This window comes from Mycteria americana, chromosome Z (genome assembly GCF_035582795.1).
Source record: "Mycteria americana isolate JAX WOST 10 ecotype Jacksonville Zoo and Gardens chromosome Z, USCA_MyAme_1.0, whole genome shotgun sequence".
Lineage (NCBI taxonomy): Eukaryota > Metazoa > Chordata > Aves > Ciconiiformes > Ciconiidae > Mycteria > Mycteria americana.
The window spans coordinates 19,682,055-19,709,466 of NC_134396.1; the positions used below are offsets into that span (position 1 = coordinate 19,682,055).

Below are 27,412 nucleotides of genomic sequence, written 5' to 3' on the forward strand. Positions count from 1 at the left end.
ATCATTTACAGTGAGGCAAATGCATATCTGCAAAGAGACAAGCAACAACAAAAGCCAAATCAAGGCAGAATCTGATGTTCTGGGTATTACAAAGATAATCTTTGGAAAGGAGGATTTTGTGGTAAATTTTATCCATTAAAATTAACCTAATCCAATAAGACATTAGGGCTTGCGACACAGCTGTTATGCCCACCTTAAGCCTTTGTTGTTTAACAGAATAATTTCCCAAGTGATACTGGAAATGTATTCCTATAGCCTCTGGAGAGCTTCTGTTTGAGGCACCCATGGTTACATTGCTTGAAGTGAGTATATCCCTACTCCTAATTGCTTATTCTTGATTTTATTCTTCTCAGGAGTTCAAGGATACTGGAGGCTATCCATTTTTCTCTGCTTTTTTTAATATGCAATAAACTTTCATTAAAGACAAAAGTAATAAACCAAATGACATATGAGCAACCAAAAACTTGATTTATCAAATGTGTCATTTGATGCACCAGCATGCACCAGCAATTTAACAGAAATGCACCAGCAATTTAACAGAACAAAATGGTTTTTCTCCATTATTAAATATAACACCCTATTCAAACATTACTGACCTCTGCAGATATTACAAGCCTGCTCAGTGTGTTTAAAAAACAATTTCCTATGCTGTATACATATAACAGACTGTGCCTAGCACAGAAGGTATTTGCAGAAGCATCAGCTACCAGCAACAGGGTTCTTCTTTCATGTTAAACTTGGAAAGTTTTTATTAAAGCTGGGCTACAGGAAGTAAGTGTGCAAACAGTGGTCTGAAAAGCAGCTGAAAGTACACATTCTTCACCCTTTTAATTAACTCTGGCATTTCAAAATGTAGAGCCACTATAAAATAATATTTTGATTACAAATATGGCAAGGAAAAAAACATAGCTCCTGCCATAGTGCTGTATATAAAACCATGCTCTGCCCCAATCTTTTGCTATTTATTGCTTATTTCAGTATTTCTTATTCTTCAATATGGGCCAAAACACATTGTGTTTGCACACTGCTGATTAGCTGAAACAGTATTTACTGTCAGTTCAGCAGCTGCCAGCTGAATGGAGAAACTCACCTTGCTTTACTCATTTCAGTCTATTTTCATTGCTATCTATAGTATCCTGAATACTAAAAAAATCCTTTCCATGCATTCAGGTTTTATAGAAGGAAAAAAAGCTTGCAACAGTAAACAGAAATCAAATAGGTCAGAGAGGCAGTTCCCACTCCCAGGTTTTGCCCAGCAGGGCACTGCTGGGAGCAAGCAGACAGCACACACAGCTCTGGGTGGTTTCACAACCAGCTGCAGCACCTGGGGCCAAAGGCACTACCCTGGCTCCTCCAACGCAGCCCCACCTCCACAAGCACACAGCTGGGGAGGGGGCCCTGTGCATCCCAAGGGGGCTGCTCCAGTGCTGGGGAGCAGGGGTGAGCATCCAGCTGGGACCCCTCCGTTCAACAGCAGCAAAAGCTGATCCGTCAGCTGGCACCACCTGCAAAACTGCACCCTCAGAACAGCTGAAGGGCCAGACCCATCACATGCTGCCACAGTAGCCTGCACCCTACACCCAAGCCTCCCAAGCTTGTGCCGGTCTTGTTTTGCCGCAGTTTGAATTACGACCCTGTTGCTCCCTCTGAGGCTGCTATCTCTCTTTCCAGAGTCCCCAGTTTTGTTCAGGCTCTGCTGTGACAAAAAAAACACTATAACCATGCAAGTACAGAACAGACAGCACATGAACAGGTTTCACCCCTAATCAAGCACACAGAGAGGGCCATAACTATGCAATGAGAAGACGTACAGCATTTTCTCATGCTGCTGTTTCACCAGGTCGGGGCTGGGGAGAATGCTGCCGTGCACCTTCGTCACCTCAGCTTGTCCCTGCCGCCAGCCTGATCCCACCGGATGGCTTTACTCGCCTTCTGAGGAAGCAGGGCTAGGGGCTACACAGCTATGAGACACAGGCATTTCTGCAAGTTTTTTGTATGTGTTCATTGCTGGGTTGTTTTCACATCAGTAAGAGTCCATCTTGGGGCAAAGCCTCATGGTGCAACTGAATTATCCCAACAGTTTGCTGTGAATGGAGAAGTTTTCCCTTGCCCTCTCCACCACAGCAGCTCTGTCCACCCGAGAGCACCCGCAGAGCCTTCACCACCCTCCCCTCCCTAACACGGATCGGAGTCAGTGCGTTGAGGCACAGAAGGAGGACATTCAGCAGAGCTGAGCTGCCGCATCAGCTCCTCCCGTGACAACCCAACCCCTTGGCGGGGGAAGCACAAGGCTCCTTACACTGCAGCAATCATCCCCACCTCATGCAGTAGCAAGCATTGGCCATGAACATTGGCCAGTAAGTTCCAATTTTCCAAATTGAGATCCAGAAATGCTTCCAGGTACCTAACAGCCCTGGGAGTGACTGTTCTGGCTGCAAAGTCCCTTCACCTGCTGGCAGAGCTAAAGGAGTGTTTCTTCTAGAAAACTGCTAATGACACAAATGCATATGAAAATAGATACAAGGAAGAGCAGGGGGTTACTCATAGCAGATGCTAATTTAAGTCATTAATTGTAAAAATAGCTTCACATTTCCTTGTGAAATATGTAGAGATGCTTCAAACGAACTAGATGACTTGGGTTCAAAGTAGCAACTAGCCCTGGGAAGGGAGGAGAGTGAAAAAAGCCAGGAAGATATAATAGTAATAGAAAAGGCTCGATTTGGAGACTAGTTGTTATTCCTATCTTGCCAGAAGCCAGCAGGTAGGAGAGTTGCAACAAACCAAGGAGGAACTTTGAGTAAAATCAAAGCTTGACTCACTGAGGTTTCCTGAGATGGTGGAGCTGATCTAACCTCTCAGCAAGTGAGATGGAGACCTGCTCCCTCCCCTCTCTCAAGTGTGTGGCTGCACCCCATCCCCTTCTTCTTGCCAGCACTGATTCTCCTCTGACCCCTTGATCAGACTAGTCAGCTCACTAAACCACTAGAAAACTAACTGAGCAAAAGAGCTACGAATTTCCTGCCAGCACAGCAAGCTGAGTCAGCTGACCAAGGGCAATCTCTTGCAACTGCACGATGGAGGCAACAGGAGCATGTGGAGCAGGACAGTCCTCTCTGGCAGCACTTGCCATCTTAAATATGTGAATGGGGAATCGCTCTGCCTTGGAAAGAGGAAGAAAGAGCAAAGGAGACAATGTTTGCTACAGCAAATGGGACAGCATAGTGAATAGGAAGTAAGAATGGCTGATTTTTATAACAACTCCCCTAGGACAAGATCATTGGCAGCTAGCTGCCCCACGACTCCTCAATAGGTAACTGTCAGTGCCACACAGCGATGGTGAGGGGAACAGTGTGGAAACAAAGCCCAGAGCACTGTTTTATGGTTGTTTCCTGACTGAAATATGCTGGGTTACTCCATTCCAAAGATCCTATGGTTTGTCATTGCACTGAGGTTTCACAGCTTGCACTGCTAATCAGAGTTTCTTTTTCTCTACAGAAATTCCTAGAAAAGTCATCCAACTAAAGTTTAGGACTAAAAACACCATCATCAGCAAATACAGAGCAGAAGCAAGACACTTACCAATGGTGCCCATGGCAATAAATCAGGTGCAACAGGCATCTGAAAAATTCTGACCAGACTGAATGTAAAATGTGCTTTTACATATAATAATAGCAGCACTTCAAGCTACTCCAAAAGCACAAGGATATTGCACCTTGTTTCCTTGCTTACTAATTATGAAAATATTATTGAATGTTTGTTTTGAGAATGAAGTGTACAGAGCACGGTACATTTGCACAAAGGTGATAAAAATCCCTGTGCACTTGCAGATCAGTGCTTCATCACAGGCTGTCGCTTTAAGAGATGAGTACTCCTGACCAATGGGTTAGAGGAACTAAAGGAAGAGCAGAGTCCAGGTTATCTTATTGCCCTACCTGCACTTACCATTGAAACACTGAGATTATATGGACCATTAACCCAGGAAGAGCCCAGGTGATTTTCTGCCATCTTAGCAATCTGAGTCACTCCACAAGCACTAGCGCCAAGAAGGGAACACGACCACACAGTCAGAAACAAAAGACTTTCCCCAGTTGGTCACATAGGCCTGACTCAGCTTATCACAAAACCACAGCCTTAGATTTTAGTACCCAGCCCCTACTTTCATTGAAGATGGTCACTGCAGTAACTCTGAGGACAGTGTCGTGATTATTTCTAAATCCTTCTTTGAATTAAACTTTTCATATTGGGCATTAGTTTCTCATATTGAATGCTATAAAACTCCAACATTAAGTTAACCCAAGGAATTCAAGAAGTTGACTTAAAAGTTACAATGCTCATGAACGCAACAGGCCTGAACTTCTCTACTTAAAGGCCAGGTATAAGTGTGCTTTCATTTACTTACCTTTTTGCTTCTTCTAAGTGGCACAGATACTCATAAGCAATATTCTGACGCCTCCTCTCATCCATTTCCTCCGCTGAAAGCCTTTCATCGTCGACAATAGCTGTGAACAGAAACCCATATCAAGTTACACACGAGTCAGGCATGATTGTTAGAGCAATTTTACTGAGAACCTAGGCAAATTACTGCAGAAGAGAAATTAAAATAGCCATCCTTCCTCAAAAGATGCCTTTTATAGCATGGTGCACAAAGATATTTAGATCATCAAGAAGATGCTGTTCTCTGTACAGTGAATTCCTCAAGTTTCACTTGTTTAAAACCAAGCGTGTATTGCTCTTTGTCCATTGCCTGGTTTGGGGGCAGGATGGAGCACTCAAACACATAGGGCTGAGGCTGGGAGCCAGCAGAGTTTCAGCTTACACATCCTCAGAGGAGTTTGAGGACTCCCGTGTGGAAGGCTCAGAGGAAGCCCTGTGCTAAGCAGAGCCTCAGCAGTAGAGACGAAGACAACATTGCACTGCAAACATATCTCAAGGGCAACCTGGGAACCAGCTGCAGCCTCAGCAGCCTGCGAGACTGTGACAGACTGAGCTGCCTCCCGCTGATGGGGCTGATGAGGGCTGTAGTCACGGGAGCAAGCTGTGCCATTCACACCCCTACTTACTGCTGCAACTGCATCGCCTCCCATAAAAGCACTCTCCCAGCTTATTAAGGATGACTCTGTGCACATCTCCAGCTGCAAACAACCCTGATTATTAACAACTGCTACCCATGACTGGTCTCCCTCTCTTTGTAGGGTACAGAGGGCCTCTGTGAGCAAACCTGCCATTCTTCCAAATGCTTCTAGCAATGAATCTAAAGGATCATACAGTAGTGCTAACTTCTGGCTGAGTTTCAGTCACAGCATGGGAAGCTTTTGGAAACAGCCTTCAGCATAAGCCAGTTATCAAAATGATACCCTATTTGTGCTAGTGGCTGCTGAAAGAGCTGGCCCAGCCCTCCCTCGTGTTTCCCAGCCACGCACTCCCGTCATCAGAGCTGGCAATCCCACAGCTGCATCAGGAAACCAGAACAAGGGGCAGCCCTCGCCAAAGAGCGACAGCTATGAAGAGACAGGCTTCTAGGAAGATCAGGTCCCTCATCTGCGCTGCTGCACACCTGCGGGCATGCTGGTGCAGGCACAAGGGAGAGGACAGAAACACAGGGCTGGGCCAGCCACTCTCTGTGGCAGGCCACGAGCTGGTAGCTGAGAACTTCAAGATGCATCCTCAGTAAAAAAACACAGGCCCTTCTCCTCCTCAAATGCACTGTGAGACGCTTTTTTAGTTCAACTGCCACAGAGATTGCACATGCCACGAGCAAGTTTTCATCATTTCCCTGACACAGCTGCCTCATGTAGTGGGTAAACACCTTCCAGTAGCTGATACAGGCAACTCAAGTAAAAGGCACTATAATAAAGCAAGCTGGGCTTTACAAGTACATGCATACTTTGAAGGCTGTACCTCAAAAAAAAAACCCAACACAGAAACAATCCCACATGCATTTACTGAGGACACACAAGAAATGACACTACTCACCCACGTTTTGGACTGATGCTACCACACATTTGTTAATGTATCATATAGCTGATTTAAGCTTTGTAGTTTCAGTTTTAATCACCACAAGCATTGATGTCTGTCATCTTCCTTTGCTTTTAAGGTGGCTCTTCCTAATTACCCAGAAGTTTCATACATCGATAAAAGAAATAAGTGTCTTGCTCTGAGCCCCTTTTAAGTCTGGTAACTCCAACAAGCATGACTCACTCTAAAAGGAGCTCCCAGATACTGTAATCAGGTCACCACTCACTATGAACCAAAACATTAGTTTGGAGGCAAACATGAGATGCAGGTGGTAAAACACTCAGCCTGGCAAACTGGCCGTGGAGGCTTGTCTACTGCTGCTCTTGCCCACGCCACCATCAGCACGTCCAGGACAGGCTGCTCCCACTCCCTGACACAGCTCCTCTGCTATGGAAGGGTCCTAGCTCCCCAGAGTGAGGGAGAAGTATTGAAGAGCCACCACGCTGAAGTGTAATATATCACTTTATTACTTGTGACATTGGGCTCTAGGGCCATGTTTCAAACATCGTAGCTCTCCCTCAGCTATGAGGGCCCCACAGATGAAGACAAGTGCCATCAGAGGAGCCCAGCTGACCATCCTAGTAGGCTATGGCCCCGCAGACCAGGATGGGACAGCCGATACCAGACCAAGCCTTCATCCTCCACAACACAGCTCCCATGCGCTGTTCCTTTTAGCTCACTAAACAGCCATTTACTCCTGCCCTGCAAACACAACTCACCAGAGCCATTAAGCAAAGCAGCAAAAAAGGCAGCGTGTCTGAAAGTAGGAGTAAGAAAACCACACAACCCATTTGATAAGTATCAGTCTAGGAATTTACCTGAATAACACTAATGCTTTACAATCTAGTCCTGGATCTACACATCCGCAGGTCCCTCCCATCCTCAACAAGGACATCCCAGATCAAGCAGCCCTGGCCAGCCTCAAATCCCTCATTAAAATTATTTGCAAAGATTGATTCAGAGGGTAGACGAAGTCACTGACAGATATCATGGGACTGTAATAGTTCTTCTGCTTAGGAAACCCTCCAATAATGAGGGAAAAGGGCAAGAGGTGAGAACAAGTAAGTTGTAGACACCGAAAAGTGGAGAACCCAGATCCTTTCTAGAAGAGATACTGTATGAGCAGCTCACAGGAAGGAAATTAGGCTTCTTTCCTGCCAGGGCCAAAGCTGCTGTTTCTGGGCTGAATATCCGAGCACCGAAAAGGCAGAGCACAGGGAGTGCCAACACCTACAGTGCTTACGCTGGGAGGATTCTCTTGCAACACCGGCTTCCGATATGACTGATTACACGCTTTGCCCTCCAGCACATACTGGCTTCAAAGCGACAGTGCTATCACATCAAATAAGCGGTTACAAACACTTTTAGAAATAGCAATGACAACCTACAGGATAGAGGAGGCCCCAGGACTGAGCTGCAGAGGAAACTGCTTTGAAGACTTGGGTCCTTAAAGTCTAATCTACTGTAATATATTTTGGCACAGACTTCAGTTTGACTAGAGCCCTGCATATAGCTTCCCACAACTTCAGACAAAGACCCTATAAGTGCATCCATCAATCCAGCCACACCAAGTTCAACACACAAACGAGCTTGGTTTGAAGACAGAAAGCTCAGTCTTTGTGGCTAACAGGACAAGTGTTAGCCAGAAGACTGGGAGACTGATGAAAGAATAAACACAACTCTGCTGTATCGGTAACTTCTTGACAGTGCTCAACTCACAAGGGAAGAGTTCTGTGATAAAGGTTGTTACGGGGCAGAGTAAGCAGGGCTGGGCTTCTCCTGAAGATCTCCAGCCCGCTGGTAAGGCCAAGCAGGATCCAGGCAGACACAAAATGTTGCAGCTGAAAAGATCCAAATGCCACAGAACAAGGCACATGCACACTACATAGAAGCTATACAGGAAAAAAAGGCGTCTAAAATAACATCCTATGATTCAATTCATCAATTTTGTAACTTTTGATTTGGAATTAAGAGCAAAAAATATCAAATATTCCCTCAAAGAGGGAATGTTAAGAGTATGTCTGGACTACTGACAAGAACTAATAAAAATGCCAGTGTAGCTAGCCTAAAAGCTCTCACTTTCAATTCATTTTAGATGTTGCCACCCTGTTAGCCAATGGTCAATGCATACAAAGCACATGTGCTAAGACACCAAGTTCCCTCATTATAGATAATCCTTCATGGAAAAACACTAAAGGAAGAGTGTGTAGGAAACACTGCACGGAGCAGCAAGCAGTACTAAAGCTTTAATTGCCACACCTAATTTTGAACAAACATGAGAACAGACTTATTCTGACACTCAGTATGATGCAAGAATTGTCTAAATGAATTCTTCCCACAATTGATTCAATGGAAATAAAGTCACATTCTACTAGCAACTTCCTACGTATTCTCATTGCACATATTTCTCACAAAAATAAGTCTGTTTGCCAGGGTGTGTTCATACACTGAGAGACCTGAGCATCTTCCATCAGCTAATGTATCGCACTTACGTCCACTCTCATCTTTGTCTGAAATTTGTCTTGTGTACCACCATCACGGAAGAAGCAGAAGATCAGGCAAGGCAGTAGCTAGGACTAGTGGATGTCTGGGGTTTGGTTATGGATTGCAAAAACTTTCTGATGATCCCCGATCCAAGACAGCCACTCCAGTTGTTCCAATACTTGAAGCTCTCTCAGCTGCTGACCACAGGGCTGCTGCCAATGCAACCCAAGGTGCCCCATGCACCTACAGTCAACATGGCACAAGCGGCATATTACTGAGTCTGACTCAGCATTAATAGACAACATAAAAGCATTTCAACCTTCTGGATTTGAGTAAGTTTTCAGAAATAGGGCCACCACTTCTGCACCTGCAATATAATTACTGAAACTAGTAATCAGCCTGGGTGTGCAAGAGCCACTGGAGCCATGACCTTACTAACAGTGTCTGGAAAGAGATTCAAAACTTCAGGTTCACATAAGATATGCTCAGTTTACACAAGAATTTTAAGAACAAGTGCTGGCTGTGTAAATGTTGCCCAAGTTCAGAGTTAACCCTCTTATCACAACCATGGCAAGGATTTTGGAGGTCCCAGGGTCACAGAGATAATCCACACCAACACTGAGCTTGCCGGATCTCTCCCATTAGTATATTTATACTTGAGATGACATTTAATAAGAGGTGTTTTACAGGTCTAATTTGCAACAGTTTTCAAATGAGCCCATGGATCCATGGATTGTATTTTTAAATTAAGCTAAACTTGGAACTTCTATAATACATAACCAAAGAGCATGCAAGGAAAAGTAACGTTTGTTTTAACTTCTGAATGCAAATTTGTAGAACACTTTACAAGGCATAATTCTAAGTTATTCAGGAATAACAATTCCCCAAACAGACAGTTTTTGTTATCTTAAAAAACTGAGGCTGGAAAAAACCCTGCAAAACCTACAGCAGCATTTAAGGCTTCCTGGTCATTCATTTGCACTCAGACATATGACTATCTGCAATAGCTCAGGAACAGCACATGGCTGCTTGTAGCAGGCAGACCCTTTAATAAGGCATTTGCCACAAACATACTAAAAGACTTCTTATACTGAAGAAGGCAAAGAAAGGAACAGAGGCTTTTATTTCCCTGGGCCAATCCCCCTCAATTTCCTGCCACCAGAGACTTTTTCCCATGGAAAGCGAGACGTGAGCAAGGAGGAGGGTGGCTCTTTTGGCACCACAAGAGCAAAGCTCAATACGCAGGACATAACAGAGGACAGAAAGAACAAAATCCTCTTATGGTGACAGAAAAGAATTTGTAAACTCAGGATTGAGGGAGAAGAAAAGAGATACATGAGTGAATACTGTAAAATGCTAGAATAAAAGTTTTTCACCAGCGTATGTGAATTAAACATTAGCTAAACCACATTTGGCGGTCCCAGCTATGTGCCATCCTGGCCACATAGTAGGTAACACAAGGCAGTGCTCCAGTCCACTGGCGAGAAATTCTGCAAATTCTGCATATCCCGCCCTCACACCTTCCTGCCTCCTCCGCCTGAGCCCAACCCCGCATACCCAGTATTAGCACACTGAAAAGCATTTAACAGAGCCATGCTGTAGCAGCTGAAAACACAAAAACAAAAGCTGAGCCCCTCTTGCACAAAAACTCTTGACTGACACTTTGCTGGCCATAGCCAGCAACGGTGAAAGCTGAGCCTGGTACAGCAGGCTCTAGGCAGCGTCCCATTTATGTCTGCCTGTACCAGGAGGACAAGCTGCGAACGTGAAGCATTTGCCACCACGCTTCAGTGCTGTAGTTTCAAGAAAAAGCTAGTTGCATTTTAGATGGTCAAGGTGACTTAAAACCTTAGGTTACATGAGAGCATATAACTATTTTGTCCTAATGTGAAAGAGACCAATAAAGTCAGTGCCATATTTTATTCCTAGTAAAACTTGTACTTTCACATACCCAGCACCCCAGGGGTGCATGTCCAGCACAGTTCAGCTCTGTGTGGTCACTCCTAGGTTGGCAATTCAGGTGCTGCTACTGCACCAATGCAGCACCAGCCAGCCCCCATAACTGGAGCAGGTCTGAGCTGGCAATGCTCCCCGAGGCAAGCTTGCTGCTACCTGGGCTGCCCTCACTGCAGTGGGGCAGGAGCTTACGGCCCTGCCAGGCAGCTGGAAAATACATGGACAGGATTACATGTACAGATATCAGAAAAAGCACTGCTCAAAGCTACAGAGGCGGAAGGAGTTCCCTCTCGACCTCCACTCCCAATATCAACTTGCAGATACCTAATGCAACAGCTTATTAAATATGCAGAAGAAAATATGCTAACTTTAACTATGTTAACAGAGATAATTCAGTAGGCTACTAAGAAAAAAATGGCTTTACAGCACCAAACACCTATTACAGGTGTTCTGTTATTAAGGTATTTAGTACCTTCAGGTCTATTTTTATGCTGGAAGACATTACCTTTGGATGAAAAATTTAAGGCTCTAATTAAACAGCTTTCTTTAGATTTCCTCTGTCAAAGAGCACAGTCACAAGCAGCTAGTGCATGTCCCACAACAATAAAACCAGATGGCCTGAGCCTTTTTCTATGGCTCTAGTTAAGGGAATTCAGTCCATTCCCTGAACATTTGCTCCAAGAAAGGGCTCTGGACAAAGGCAAACACTGCAAGCACTCAAAAACCTACCACAGCTGTGAACTTGGAGGGCAGTTTCACTTTATTAGAGTAATTCACTTTATTAAATTATGAGGCTCTTCAATATGGCATTTTTCAAACCTTTCCAACATTGAACTACTCTCCTCCTCTCTGAAAAATGACTATGTTCCTCGTAACATATTTATTACACTCTCCGAAGCATGCAGGATCAGATTTTCATACAGAAATACACATGCATCTTCTGGGCAGCAGGCAGACATTATCTGCACTCACAAGGATCACACAGGATCTACAGGGCCACTGCTCTGGACCAGATCTCACTGCCAGGCACTGCACGAACAGGGAAAACAAACACACACCATTAGCATGGGAGTGTTGACAATGGAAGTCCAATGAAAAGACATCCTGATGTAAAATTAAAATTGTTTGCTAAACCAGTCTTTCCCTTGAGCTTTCTCATAGAGCCTCATTCACCCTTCCAAGTCCTCCTCCCCCCATTTACTTTAAAAAGACCTTATTGCAGTCTTATGTATCTGCTACTGCAAGTCCAACCACATCTATTTACAGAGACTGAGCATTATTACAATACATGAACCTTAGGACTATCATACCAAGGGGACAGTGATGCAACAGCAACCACAGCCCCTGCTCCTGGAGCCAAGTGTCAAAACTGCTTGATTTCACAGTCTGTCAAGCGCCAACATTGGCAGAAGGCTGTGGGACTCCTCAGACATGTCTCAAGATACTTGAATTCTCACAAAGTTTAGAAGTCTTTTAACCACACAGACACAAGATAGCTTTGGCATTCAGCAAGTAACCACATGCACTGCCAGAATGTTTAACATTCAATTTTCTGCTTATAGGTATACACATGCTTTACTCTACTTTTAAACTTCAGGCTTTCTACAATACCATCAAGTGAGACTTTAGTAGAAGCAATACATTAAAAGACATTAAGTAGTTCTGACATCTTACTGTATAATGATACCAGAGCATGGCCACCTCTTTTCTGCTAGAGTCCTTTAACCTTGTGCAGAAGAATAACATGGTTCATTTTATCTTAACTTCAGTATAATTGTTCTGTATGTTCGGAATAACAAGGAGACAAAGTAATGGAGTTGAAGGAAGTATATGAAAATCCAACTCCAAATGACTTCAGTTAGCTTCAGGTGTTGACATCTACAATTACAAACATGAAATGCAATTTATCAGCCTATTGCCCAACTACTTCCACCTATACTTAACTGTCTGTATCACTGTTTCCAGCAATATTTCACATAACTCCTTAATAAAATTGTAACTTTTTATCTTTGCGTACTTTTCTAGCTGGTCACCTCAAGGCACAACAGGTGTCCCCAAGATTCAGGGGCTCAAAGAACACCTTTAAAATTCTGGCTCCTTTCTTTAAACTACCCAGGACCGTCTTAAAACTCTTTGCTAATAAACCCTCAGTCTATGTTCCTAAAAAAGTTGCAAGCCTAGGGAAGCACTCAGACCAGTGGCTCCTGAAGAGGCAGTGAACACCAGTTACTTACTGGTGTTCAGAGAAATTACAAGTTATTTCTTTCCCTTACAGGCCATCCTATCTCCTTTGCCTTGTCCAAAAGCCATTGACAGGGCCAAGCTTCGACACAGCTTGGAAAAGGCTACACTGGTAAGGAGTCAGTCTGGTTGAAAGGTTTGCTTGGTTTCCACATGCTTACAGCAAGAATGACATTTTTCATGTGGCCTTTAAAAGAGGCAATTTTTTTGAAAGGCTGGTTGGTCAGATTAGCACATCACTGGAGGCTTGAGGCATTCAAAATAATATTGCACATTCCAGCAGGAATTTCCAATGGGCTTTCCTTCTCCAGAGGTTAATTCATGAGGAAACAAATAGTAAAGCGTGAAAGGTTCCTCTGTCAGCTTTATATGTTCACTGCTTTTTTAAATAAAGGACTTGTTATTTGAATTCCATGTATTTTGACACATTTGCCATTTGCTCCGTTCATTTCTCTAGAATTACTTTAACCTGTTTGCTTTTTATTAGCAATATACATTAACAATCTTCAATAAAAGAGCCAAAATTTTACCATATGGATTCTATTTTCTTCCATTTCACCTACGGTGGCCTCAGTTCAACTTAACACAAGCAGAATGTAAATGAAATAATGAAAAGGACGGTGTAATATTGCCAGGCTAGTAAAATACACTACTCAACTATGAAAGACATAGAAAAATGTTAGCATCTACAGCACACCTCAGTATCAACGCTGTAAGTGGGTTTAGTCAGAAGAAAAATACTAAGTCTCTGGCCTACAAATGCCATCAAATTTATTTCTAGCATTAGAAAGTTTATATTTCATTTTTCTCTGAAAAGAATTGCAGGTATATCAATAAGTCAAATGCATGCGCACACCTACATAAAAGGAGAGATTTGTGGAGGGTAAAATACTGTGAAGATTACCCAAAAAGGGTGAAAAGCTCATCTGAAAGGCATTCGTGCCTACACACGCAGCTGGAAGCAGAGGCACAACAAGTTAACAGCAAAAGGAGGGGCACCTGCAGCCTTCTGCTGAACCCCAAAGGCAACCTCCATTACATGTAGTCACACCACCACCACAGCCGCCTGTGGCCACAACCCCACCCATAAACATTTGTGATCAAGTACGGGGCAGAAAGCCACTGCAGAAGCGGAGGGGATGAACAGGAAAGAGGGGCTGGAGACCATTGGTAGGAAGGGCAGGGCACAGACTGAACTCATCACAGTGGCAGCAGGAAACCCAAATTCAGGTTTGTCCGCCCCTCATGTTCGCACATGTCGATGTCGACCACGGCTCTATCGCATTCCTGCTGCAAGTTTAGATGTTCTGCTGTGCAAACAGCAGCTAAGATCACCCTGATTAAGTTGTTTGAGACATCTTAGCCAACATGCAGGACCAGAATAAAGTATGAGGCTTACAGTGGCAAAGGTGGACCCTAGGAACTGAAGAAGCTAAGCATGTCTGACAAGAGCCACTGATGCTTCACCAAAAGGCAAACTAGTTGAAGTCCACAAGGAAGAATATAACACTAAGGTTTTTGGTCACTGTCGTTATTCTTTGGTAGAAATTCAAAAGACCGATGGCCATTTAAGCAGTAACCAATTAAGATAACGCCCTGCAAATGCTGCACAGGATTTTTGGCTAAATCAGAACCTTGTCCAATTTTTTTCAGTCTTGAAAGTGTCGAAAAGCTCATCTGCATTACAGTATGAGACCAGAACAGTGATTTATAGATACACTTGTAGTAAACCTCTACTACCTGGAGGCTACTTTTTGCTGTAAGAAAGGAAGAAGACAAGAACAAGAGGGACAGGGGGAGCGAGTGAATGGAAGGGAAGAGCCCCTCACACCTCCTGAAAGAAGCCCTGCACAATATTGTTTGGAGGGGAACAGTTGCCAAATTGATTCAATATTCAGATGACTGGGAGGCTGACATCAAAAAGCTTCCTACCAGCAAACTCACAGTACAGTAACCAGCTGGAAGAAATGTGGTAAGGTGTAGCTTAAAGAACAGAAAAGGAGGATGACAAGCAGGAACACTGGAGTGAAAGACAAAGAGAATCTGAGGAGAAAGCTGTGTCTGAGTGTCACTGAGTAACTTGAACAAGAGCTACATGAGTCTCAGGGTCTGAACCATAAGACTCAGGAGGACTGAAACACCTGTCTAGAAAAACCCATAAGCAAGACCATCACTTAAGCACTGAGTAAATTTGAAGTCACCATGAGAAAGACTGCAGTGTAGAAACCCTCAGCCCTGACATCTGGTATTAATTCTTCCTTCAACAGTTTATCACCCCCTGCTCCTTCCCCAGCCAGTCTGTTGCAGAGTCCTACTAAGGTCCAAACAAATCATCTGCTTCACTCCTTCCATACTGTGAAAGGAGCTCCAGAAAATACCTGAAGTGTTGCAGCACATTTTCCCTTCAAGATACAAACACAAGCATGTGAATAAAAAAAGAAAAATATGCATGCCATGAGGTTTGCAGCCTTAAACTTGGACAACACATTTCCCTCTGACTGCCTTGCTTTTTGTTCCTAAATAATTATTACAGTTACAATATCTTTGAAGTTTGTAATTCAAATTCTCTGATTTACAGGCACAATGGCTTTTTTTAATCTTAGTGGGGAGAAAAAAACTTAAGCATTAGGGATACTACATCTGAAAATTTAGTTTGCACATACAGACCCATAGAATGAGATTGAACAATTTTAACACAAAAAAAGGGCTTAAAATTCACAAGAACAAAGAAATGCTATATGATGCAGAACATCAACATACAGGTATGGTAAGTTTAGGTGATAAGCAGGACCCCTGGGGACCAGAGGTTGAACAGAACGATGGCAGTTCCTGCCCTCCCTCTGACATTCCCAGCTCCCCTGGGAAGGCAGCTGAGCTGCTTGTGAAACAACTCCCCAAACTGTTGTGCATTCAGCAGCTGTTTCTGCAGCTGAGATGGCCCAGCACAAGCAGGAAGCACAAAAAAAAAGGATGGAGGTGCAGCATCAGGCTCACAAGCTAGGATCTCACCCTACAACCTCTTGGCCTTGCCAACTATGCTGGTCCACACAGGTGCAGAAAGGCACAGGGGATGAAGATGCACCTTCTTTGTTCCTGCTTCATGGGTGAGACGATATGTTCCTGCAGGAAGAAGGCAAACTCAGTGTATCCATGCAGGTAACCAGTTCTGAGGGAGTCCCATGTCAGCAATGACCTCAGTTATCACCTGAAGCCTGCTTGGCTGCCTCCACTCCACAGTAGGCAAGCAAGTGCCTGCAGCGTTATTGGAGCTGGCACCACTGGCTCCAGAGTAACCTCCTCCCAGTGCTCCCTGCTAGGTCACTTCGGAAGCACACCACACAGGCAGGCAGACATTGCTTGCAGGGCAATTGCCCACACTGCTTCTGGACAACTCCAGCCCTTATTTCTCATTTAGATACATACCCAGTAACAAGAATTATTTTTTCCTTCATCATCAGGAGTTAGAACCATAGAAGACAACAAAAGCACAAAAGATTTAAATCTTTAAGCACAGACCTTTGAGCAAGGTTTGAAAAGAGCAGGCAAACCCCCACCCTTTCACTCAGTACATCCAGTACCTAAATACTGAGAGTCAAAACTGCTCTGAGTGACAATGACACATCCACCATTGTACATATCACTGCAAAATCATCAGATATGGACCCAGATGTTCCTCCTAACTTATCAATAAACCAAGTACTGCCATTTCCAGAACAAGTCACTGACAGCTGCACTCACAAGATAAATTTTCACCCAAATCATACACTCACAAGTTTAAGTATAACTGTATTAGTTCTACTAAATTCTTATTTCCTCTAACTGACATAAAACTTTGTCAATATCATCTTGAAGAACTTAATTTTTCAGGTTACTTGCTTGTGTCTACTCCATAGCCCACTCCAAAAAGTAAAGTTTGGGTTAATGCAGCAAGTACTGATGACAGGACAGCCTCCTCACTGCCTCGAATCCATTTCCACTAGTGAAAGCACTGCAGTGACAATGCTAAATATGCTCCTGATATTTTATTCATGATTGATATCAGAAGCATTGTTTGAACACCTCAAAACAAGCATTCTACTTGAAATAGCAATACCAAGACCACTAAAATACAGGAAGCGTAGATAGCTTTCAATCACTATTATGGCAACCATAGTACAAACAACACGCATAAAGTTAGCATCAAATTAAGCTATGCATTTGCAAGTTTTGAAGTCTCTACCCAACAAGGAAATTCACATCCTCAAGGGCTGAGCACTGACTTTTGTCATCTTTTGCATAGCTGCAATCTGTTTCCTTTGTTGAAGCACTACTTCAAAAATCAAGACTTTTTCTAAGACTTGTAATGGTTCTTCCTCCAATCTTTGCCCTGGTTTCCAGCTTGGAGACCATACTTTATGGTCAGCCTCCTTATTATAAAGGCATTTACAGCTGCTACAGGGAGCAAAGCAGTCTGAAAAAATAGCTGCTCCATCAGCAGTATCTTGCCCAGGTGAGTCTCTGCCATTCCTGTTCTATATGGGAACTATTTCTGTAGAGACCCAGTGTCACAACAAACCTTGTTCCAGCAGTATTTTTGCTTCTCCTGGCCTGCACACTACAGGCTGTCAAGAGTAAGCACAAGTAGAATACTTCTACCTAATTGGTAACAGTTTTCAGGCAAATGGTCAACTTCCAAGAAAGTCTATACTTTATAACTTGAGGAAATTCAATTGAAATAACTTGATTGGATGTAAATTTGCATCTCAAACGTGCCCAAGAAGCTAGTGCTGACCAATTCTGCTACTGCTATAGGAGCCCAAAAATCTCAACTGCTCATTTCTTCATCCTTTTAGGGAGTCCAGATAAACCTGTCAATGAGCAGCATTTGCAGCCTGGACAGAAGGAGCCTACCAGTCAGCACCCTCCCACCATAGTTTTAGGAAAAAGGATATGATATGTTACAGAAATCCACCTCTATTTTCATCAGAAGCCTCTGTAAACATTTATGGAGCTACTTAATTTTGTTTAAGTGTGGCAAAAAAAAAGGGGAAACTGCTGAGTGTTATTGCCATGGATCCCTGTTACAGGAAACACCAGCCCTTGTTTTGCCTGTTACTACCCACAATACTAAGAAATTTGATTCATTTTGTTCTAAAATAACTCACATCAGTGAAATCTTCAGCAAAACCATGTGGTCTTACTTCTCGTGGTTTGTATGAAGATACAAATTGGAGCACAAGCAAGAAGCTTGCTTTACACGTGATAAAATCTGTATGTTTTCTGGAGCTTTCTAACCCATTTGTTAAACATCATTACTATAGTCAGAGGTGATGTAAATTCAAAGCAGCAGGCAGTCACATCCAATCCTTGCAGGTAAGCTGTCTGCCCACCTTCAGTAGTCAGCTGCCATGGAACTTCAAACGCCAAACCAAGGCTGGTTCATCTCCCAGCCTCCACTAAATCACAATAAAGAAACCTATGCTCTGCTATGGTCTGAAAAGTAGTATTCAAAACAACTAGAGCTCAGATGTAGTGAAATCGCATTTACTGTGTGCCTGGGTTCGTAAAAACAGCTGACCGTTTTTCCTTGGTAAAAACTCTGTCCCAGATTCATCTAAACATAATCCCTGCTCTCCCCAGGACTCCTTTGTGTTCCATTTCAGTTACACCACCACATATCCATGCTTATATTTCAATGCATTATTTATTCTGCTATACTGTAATGAGAACATATGGAATTTAAGACTTGTTTACCAGTGAACAGAGGCCAGCCAGCTATTGATTGGATAAATCAGTCGGGATTGAAAAACTAAGATTCCCAGAAATAAGCAGTAGATACTGCAAGTCACATCTCATCCCTACAGTTTTGAGGCCTTGTAAGTCAAGAGTAATTTTACCAGCAGAAAAGAGTTGGAAAAGCATCTTGAATCTTACTTTATGCACAAAAAACATTTATTTTTCTTTCCTGTTCAAGTAGTCTAGTATTTAGACAGTTTCTTACAATTTCGTTACCACTGTAGCATTGCCTGGCGAACACTGCAGTGCCTTTACTGACACTTAGTGCTTTATGAAACTACAGTGCTAGAGACAAAATTCCCTCAAAAACATTTCTGTAACTCAAAACTCCCTGGGTGGCAGGAGAGCTGAGAGCAGCCCCAGCAGGCAGCCGGGCACTGGGGTGACAGTGGCACGGCAGCAGAGACAGCTGGGGACACCATGGTGACACACGCTGCTCCTTCCCCCGTGCCCCAGTCCGCACTCATGTGCTGCCTGCGCATTTTGCTGCCCGACCGCACACACGCTTTCCAGATATATCTGTGCAGCAGTAACACAACTTAAATCAACTTGACCTGCCATTCCTCCAACCGCTTGTGCTCATCCCTGCTCCAGCTACTACATCGCGTTGGCAGACCTGCCTGTGGGTTCATGCTGTGAGCCAGACCGGGGACCTAATCCAGCCAAAAATTATCCCATGGAAGGAGTCGAGGCTGCTTCTGCCACCAGCAAAGCTGACTGAAAGCACATGCGAAACCACAGCTTCAGGGTGCGGTTCCAGAGCAATTTTAACACATTTAAATTCTGGCTGCCACAGTCCCACCTGGCCAGAAAGTGTCATCCATCCTCCCTCCCGCCTCGGGCCGGCAGGCACAGCTGTGAGATCTGCAGCCAGCCCCTGCAGAGGCCTAAAGTGACTGCAAATCCAGCAATGCAAATCAGCTCTGCAAGGAGAGATCAGCTTCCTGGCAGATTAGGTCTCTGTGCCATCCTATGAGCATTGGCGAGAGGTGAAGATCACAGCAGAGCGGCCGAAGGCACCTCAGCAAGTTCAGGCTGCTGAAACCTCACCAGTTGCAACAGTCTGCAGCAAGGCAGGAGCTGGGATCCCAATGTAATTAACACCAGTTAAAACCAGCATCTTCTCTCATGAAAGAGGACGAGCCTAGATACAGGATCATGTTTTCAGCAAAGCAAACCTGTGCCCTTGTTTAGTTTTCAAACTTTTTACCTTATTTCTAATCACTTCAACCAGACTATTAGACACAGATATCCCCTGTACTTTTCTATAATTCCCCAAAAAACAGCTTTGAAACACCCCTTTAAAAACACAAGTAAAACATTTACTGGCCTATAGTTTGACATTTTACAACCCTGTGAAAGAGTGGTTGCCTTAATGAAGCACATTTCTGTACAAAGTTTGGACGTTTCCCATTCCAACTGCCCCTGGATTAATCTGTGCTGGGCTCCTAGAAGCTTGTGAGGCTCCAATCCTGCAAATATAACCAGTGTGCTGAACAGCTTTACAAATCAAGCGCAAATGCACGAAGATACCCTTAATTTTCAGGAGAAACAGCCAGTAGAGGATGGATAGCATGCATGACTACATATTTCCCAGCAGACTTTGGAGCCTGGTAAGAATCGGTTTAAATGCCTTGCTAGATGCCACAAGAGCTTTTATTGCACTTTGGAAGAAACAGGTCAGAGTCCACAGGGAAGGACTGGCACAGAGCACATCCTTCATCACCCACTTTAGCTGAAGCCACAGACTGCTTTGCCTGATACAGTCAAGACAAGAGAAGCACCTGGAGTGAGGACAGTAGTTTCTGCCAGCTTTGGAGCCTGGCTGACAGGCAGGGCAGGCACCACACCTTAAGGCAGCAGGTCCTTAGGGGCTGTTGATAGTGGTTTGCCAGTAGTTGTGAGTCAGAGCTGTAAGGTGCTCCTTGAATCTGACTCCTGAAGAATTCATACCTGGATGACCTCTTATCTTGGGCAATAAGTGATAACAAAGAACTGACATAATTCCTCCAGGTAAGCGTTTCTTGCCAGTGCATACTCATTTGAAGAAAACAGTAATTTAACACTGAAATCTGCCACCAGCACAGGTTCTTAATGGCTGTTTATTTGCTTACACATTTCAAAAGGTATTTAGGAGCCATGCAGATTTTTTATGAACACCACCTGATTCAGTATCTCCCTTGATGGGTAGCAGGGAAGTTGATCTCCAAACCAAAGCATCCCTTTTCTCCTCTCCAAAGACCTCCATGCAAGGACCATATCCCCATCCCCTTCCTCTCCTGCCACATGGTCCGCCCCGACACCTTACCAAGGCCCTTGGCCACCACACAGCACCCTGCAGGCACTGTCTGCACCATGAGGCCATCAACACCATGGACCAGGGTACCCTTGGCCACTGCCAATAGCAGCTGGCAAAACACAACTGGAGCAGTGCCAGGGGCAGGGTGTTGATCACCAGCACAAACCTGCCCCTGTGCCAGGTGCTTGGCAGGCCCCTTCTCCCCCAGCTGTGAAGTGTCCAGAGAAGGGCAACGAAGCTGGTGAAGGGTCTGGAGCACAAGTCTTATGAGGAGCGGCTGAGGGAACTGGGGTTGTTTAGCCTGGAGAAAAGGAGGCTGAGGGGAGACCTTATTGCTCTCTACAACTACCTGAAAGGAGGTTGTAGAGAGGTGGGGGTCGGTCTCTTCTCCCAGGTAACAAGTGATAGGACGAGAGGAAATGGCCTCAAGTTGCGCCAGGGGAGGTTTAGACTGGATATTAGGAAATTTTACTTCACTGAGAGGGTTATCAAGCATTGGAACAGGCTGCCCAGGGAAGTGGTTGGGTCGCCATCCCTGGAGGTATTTAAAGGATGTTTGGATGAGGTGCTTAGGGACATGATGTAGTGGTGGTCTTGGTAGTGTTAGGTTTACGGTTGGACTTGATGATCCTAAAGGTCTTTTCCAACCTATACGATTCCGTGATTTTGTATGCATCCTGCAGACAACTGTCTTCAAAGCCCAGCTGGCACCAGGCTGAAGAGGACATCATTGTTTTCTGAAGGTGAATGCAAGCGCCTAGGTGCAGGAAGTGCTGACCCATGAATGAGCTGAGCAGGGCCCAGCTCATGTCCCAGCCCGTCTCCTCAAGGATCAGCAAACAAGGTGGCCGCAGCAGGCACCCCTCCCCGCTTGCCTCCCCTCCCCAGGGTGTGGGTGCCCGGCCCCTGCCCTCCCTGATTGTGCTCCCCAGGACAGGGTGGGCATCACTTCTCCTCCGTCCAGCACCTGCGCTTTCATTCCACAACATGCGGCAGTTCAAGGGTACCTGCTGCAAAAAAACACCAGAACAGCCTGAACAAGTGAAGCAAACACAGCAGGTTAATCATTTCCTGCAAGGAGCACAGCACAGGAGAGCACACTCTTATCATCCCACTGAAATATGACCCACCAGTCCTGCCTATCACTGCCAGGCATTTTTTTTCCACCTTATATGCAAGATTTTTCCTAGTTAATCGTAGTCAGCTTGAATCAGCAACAGTATCAAGCAAATCTTGAGCGAGAACAACTACATAACTGAAACACCACTTAACAGAAGAGGCTAGCTGCAAATCTGCCTACTTCCTATTCCCTGCCTCGAGTATTGGACTTGGTCTAGCACACTCACATGTGCTATAAATCCTATTTCCAGCACAATATTAATATTTCCTGTTTCAACAGCGTTCAAGTAGCTTTAAGCATGCTGTAACATAGGTCTGTCCTTTCTTTACCAACAGACTTCAGGGGAGATGAGCCTGCTTTGTACAAAAAGCACACAGAGAACCACTCCTACCAAATGAATTATGTGCAGTTGGTTAAACAAAGCAGTTAAACTTTTCAAGTTCTCATTCAGCAGTTTAATTATTAGCAACCTACAAAAGGGTGGAAGAGATAAACAGTATATTTGGTTGCCAAATTACACCCATCAATAAAAAAAGAAGAAAAGTGTTCTCATAAGCCACAAGTACTACAAAAAAGTATACGCCCAAAAGAATATATATGCATAGGATACAGTTAAGCTTTCTTTTTTTTTTTAGCTTTAAAAACCCCATCTGTTTTCACTTAGAAAAATCCCATGGAACTTTTACCAAAAGATTTTTTTTCCCCTCTTCAACTGAAAAATAGCCATTTGTTTCCCTGTTCTTAATAGACATGCAGACAAATTTATAGTTTCTGAAGTTAAATGCTTTTCGAAAAGGCACCGGTTTGCAAGTTTTCACATCCTGCCGAAGTAAGAAGCTAGGTGCAGTTTCATAGAGAGGCGTAGGCTGTGTTTCACTTTAGGTTTGCCCTGTCTGTCTCCACAGGCAGGGCAGCTCTCCCTCACAAAGCTTCACGCTGCTTATTTGTCTCATCTCCTAACTCCTAGTGCCAAACAAAAGCAGTCCTGGGAGCCAGGACCAGAAGCACAAGCAGTGCCCTCATCACTGGGTACCAAAGTCCCCCATATTTACCCATCTATGCCCAGTGAAGCTGGCTTTCCAGCTTTGGCAAGAAAGATGAAGACTTCTTTAGCTGCTTGTCTCCAAGGGATGTGTTTGATGATGCTGAAGCATCTAGTTTCTCTCCCAGTCTGTATGCAGGGACCTGGGGCATACGTTAATTCAGCTACTCTGAGCATGGAAATAGCTGAAATCCTTTGCAAATCCAGACACTCATGGCCACTGTAGCTTTATTACCTTCCTGTAAGTGTGGTGAAGCCATTCAGACATTTCTTACAGAACGTAAGTATTCATTTCTGCACACAGGTTTCAGGGAGACCTAGTTATACAGGACCCGAGAGCGTCAGGAAAAAGGCATTCTCAAAGATACACCATCGCCTGGTTTTCTATCTTTCTATGTGCAAAACTTCACATTTAATCCTTGAGGCACATCCAAGATTTATAGTTTTTCTCTTCATAATCTTCAACTGCGCCAAACATTTGTGTTGTAAAAATGGCTCATACCTTGAATTGTATTACAAGTCCCAGTTCTCTGCAATTCTGCGAACCTCTGCATCTGATTGTGCTGGGATTGGGAAATAAACCAGGCAACAGCTGTAGCCAGACTGGAAACCAGCTACGTAAATTCAGTTGCAGTGTGCCTGTTAACATGGTTTCTGCTGTCTAAGCTGCTTCCTTGTACTTGTATGATCTCACTTTATTTGGTGCTGGACATGAATATCTGAAAGAGTCAATGGAGCACCAGCAGAAATCTCTTCTGCATCTTTAAGCTATTGATAGCATGCAGAGTGGGAGGCATATTTCAATAAGCAGTCCAGAAAGCCACAAGGCTTTGGCCCTAACAGGCGAAGAAAAGGCTCAAAGACTTTACTCTGAGCTCCTGTTTCTCCCATGAACCTTGTTCATCCTGAACTAGCACCCACCCAGAAAGGCATCCTCTTGCCTAGTTTCATTCAGCTATTTCCTGACTTTAAAGATGAAAATTATCAGCTCTACGACGTTTTCTAGATGCATATCTCTGAGTTAATACATCAGCAAAACTTGTAATGCAAAGCTAGTTTAAGTTAGGGATACATCTTCCCAGTTACTCACTTTGTGCTGCAAGGTCTTGTGGCCAGGGACACTTTTTTCCCCAGTGGTATCCATCACGCTACAAAACATAGCCAAGATTTGCATATGTCTTCCTCTCTAGTTATCAAAGTGAAATGCTACTGATAACCACACACTGGTTCGTATATTTCCTAGCAGAGAATTATCATAGTAAAATGCTAACCTTCAGAGCAACACACAAACTCTGCCAGGAGCCTGAAGCCAAAGTCAAAAGTCCAAGTTAAGTTAAATGTTTAAAACACTACTAGGTCGCTAAAGCAAGGAGTCTTAGCATTTTGATAGCCTAACTTGGACAACTTATTAACTCCTCTAGGAAATCCAGCATAGATGTGGTGTTCAACATAGGGAACTGTTTGCCAGTGATCGAAAGTGCAGTTTTGGTTACACAGAGAACCTACAACTTATGAAGGGCTTCATAAGAGCTCAGATAATGCTGGTCTAAGTTTTCTAGTTAGGAAGCCTTTTCTTTTTTTTGGCTTTTTAAGATGCTGCTTCTCTCCTCCTCCCAAAATGGCAGGCAAATACAGTATAGATAAAGCATGTCTGCTTTTCTAGACACAGGCTAAAAAACCAAACACACATCCATATTTGTGATACCACTACAGACAAGGCTATGGTTTGTTCTTTGGTGTATGGAGTTCTCCACGAGTTCTTTGGTGTATTTTTTAAAAAACATAGGCATTAGCCTGGCGTATTTGAGGAGCCTTTGCCCAGTCCCTTGGAAGGAATCTTATCTCAAAGGTTCCTGCAGCAAAAAAAATCCATCCTAAAAAAAGAGGATGCGGTGCAGTACAGCAGCCACAACCTCTCACTCACGGAAAGACAAAATAGCCACTGGAGCCTGAGCAAGCAGGCAGCATCGGTCAGAGGGGAAGTGGCATCAGAAAAGCCAAGAAGGATGCTCTCATCCACTCCTGTCCCTGGGACAGAAAACCAAACACCAGGAGAGTGTCTACAACTCAAAACACCAACTTCTCCCTGGTCACAGCAGCAAAAAGCTCTGAACTATCATAGCAAAGCATAAATACTGAGCAGACAGACCATGTCTTCAAAACTATATTCAGCATCCTTAACATGGTCACTCTTTCCCCACAATAAATAAGGCTTGAGATTCTTCAAATTCTCTGAGTAGCTCTGGCAATAAGGTAAATCATCCTCAGTGCCCAGGCAGGAACCAAGGCACAAAGGATGAGCTCTCTGCTTTAAGTCAAAGCCTCATCTTTGATCATATTGGACTTTATGGCAGACTAGCAAGTGCCACATGTCCAGACTCACACGTTCATATACCAACCAGACCAGATCGGCACAGGAAAGCCCCTGTTGCTGGGGGCCTGGTGGGCATACCATGTACATTAGAGGAGTTTCTGCATGTCAGGCAAGTGGAGAAAGCACCAACCAGGGGCTGGGGCACCATGCAGCACACTGTCCGGACACTGTCCTACCACGCAGGCAATGGCACAGCAAGCTGAGATGACTGGGAGCTTGGCTTCACAAGCAAAATATTCACCTTTGCTAACACCCTAGCATGGGCACACAGCCTAGGTCTCTAGTAACCACTTAGGAATATGTTATCAGTACTGACAACTGTGAACACACCTTCGAAAGTCTCTCATCCACCTACTAGGTAGCGCAAATGGAAAATGAAACCTACCGGCAGGGTCCATGGGCTGCACCAACCGGCAGGCATCAACAGAGGAAAATGCTCAGGGGGGCACAGCACCCTCCAAGCTGAAGGTCTCACTGCCAAGCACCACCTTTTCTGTCCTCCCTGGGTGGGAGTGAGGTGACCCCTAACGTTGTCAAGGGTTTTTGTCCTTCTTTCAAAAAAGAGGTTTCAGAACCGGTTTTCAACAAAGCTGCTATGCTAAGACCTGGGAAGCTGCTCATTAGACCACAGGATGCCAGGGTTCTTGTGAGCTTTGCAAATAATTTGCATGTTCACATTTTGCGATGTCTGAAACGTCAGAGGCATTTCTTACAGGAACGGCAAAGCCAAGGGCTTGCACTGCTCTGCCCACAGCACCGGGAGAAACCACAGCCCGGTGCAGGATCCCAGCACGGCACAGCAATGCTGAGAGCCTTGCCGCAGGAGGAGGGAAGGTGCTTCAGGGCTTTTCTTAAATACAGATTTGGGAAGCAAATACACCTCCTCTGAAAAGAGATACCTGGTACCGCACTGCTTTTCGCCTCACCCCGGTTATTATTTAAAGTTACAAAGTTCTAAGCAAAGTTACAGCATTAGAAAGCAAAGTTTTAATTTTATAATCCGAAATTCCGAGGTGATAATCCAAAGGTTACAAAATTACAACCCGGAGCCATAGTCGCAATCTCAAATTATAAAGTTACAACCCAAAGCAATGCCTATAACACCAAGTTATAAAGTTAAAACCCAAAGCCCTAGCTCTAACCTAAAGCTCCCAAGTTGCAATGAGGAATTACAGCTACAATCCATTCAAAAAGTTTCAGAACAAAACCCAGCCCCGCGAAAACCTGTTCAAAACCCAGCCGGAGCTCGCTGCGAGCTGACCTAAAACAATCCGGAGCGCTGCGCCCTGCAACAGCGTCCGCCGGACGGGTTTTCTTTTCCCCCAACTCCCACTTTTCATATTAAACCGAGAAAGCCGGCAAGGGAGGGGGACCACAAGAGGGGGGGAGGAAAAAACCCAGAGTCCCGACGCGCCCCCCGACCCCACTCACAGCCGTAGCGGGGCCGCTGCAGGGGCGCCAGCTCCTCATGGTGCATCCTGCCGCCGCCGGGAGGGACGGCGCCGGCTGCCGCCCGCCCTTCTTATGCGCGGCCCGGGCCCCGCTGATTTGCTGCCGCCCGCCGCCGCCACCGCCCCGCGCGGGGCCGAGGCCACCCGGGGCGGCTCCGCGCAGGGCCGCGGGGCGCCGCCGACCGGGGGACGCGAGCGTGCGTGCGGCGGGCGAGGCACGGCGGGGAGAAGCAGAAAAAGAAAGGGGGAAGAACAAAGAAAAAGGGGAAAAAGAGGCAAAAAAGAAAACAAAACACAGAGCAAAAACCCCTACAATAGAAAAGCAAAAAAAAAAAAAAAAAGGCAATTCCCGCCCCCCCCCCCCCCGGCCCCGCGCCGCCCAAAAAAAGGCAAAAAAAAAGAAGCAACAAAAAAACCCAGCCCCACGGTGAGAAAGGCCAAGGTGCCTCCCCTCTGGCGTTTTGGCAGCGCTAGGTTGTGAAGAGGAGTGAAAAACCAACCCCAGGACTCCCACCTGCAATTTTGTTCTTTGGGAAAACTCTCGCTCTTCACAAGCAGCGTTTTTGCCGGGCCAGGAAGCCACCGCTGCGATCTGCAGGGCAGCTTTGGAGTGAGGTGTGCCTGCGCAGGCCTGTCCCATGTTGGTGACCCTTTC

The 27,412-nt window shown here is 44.8% G+C and overlaps 1 protein-coding gene across 3 annotated transcripts in view; it reads right to left on the minus strand.

Annotated features, from left to right (window-relative positions):
• IQGAP2 (IQ motif containing GTPase activating protein 2) overlaps positions 1 to 26,811 on the minus strand; it is a 129,959-nt gene extending 103,148 nt beyond the window's left edge. For all 3 annotated transcript variants that reach the window (XM_075526980.1, XM_075526979.1, XM_075526978.1), the window contains exons 1-2: positions 26,738 to 26,811; positions 4,400 to 4,499 (exon numbers count right to left, since the gene is read on the minus strand). In XM_075526980.1, coding sequence (XP_075383095.1) covers positions 4,400 to 4,499; positions 26,738 to 26,783 — 146 coding nt within the window. In that variant the 5' untranslated portion in view covers positions 26,784 to 26,811. The remainder of the gene's footprint in view (positions 1 to 4,399; positions 4,500 to 26,737) is intronic.
• Positions 26,812 to 27,412: the final 601 nt, after the last annotated feature.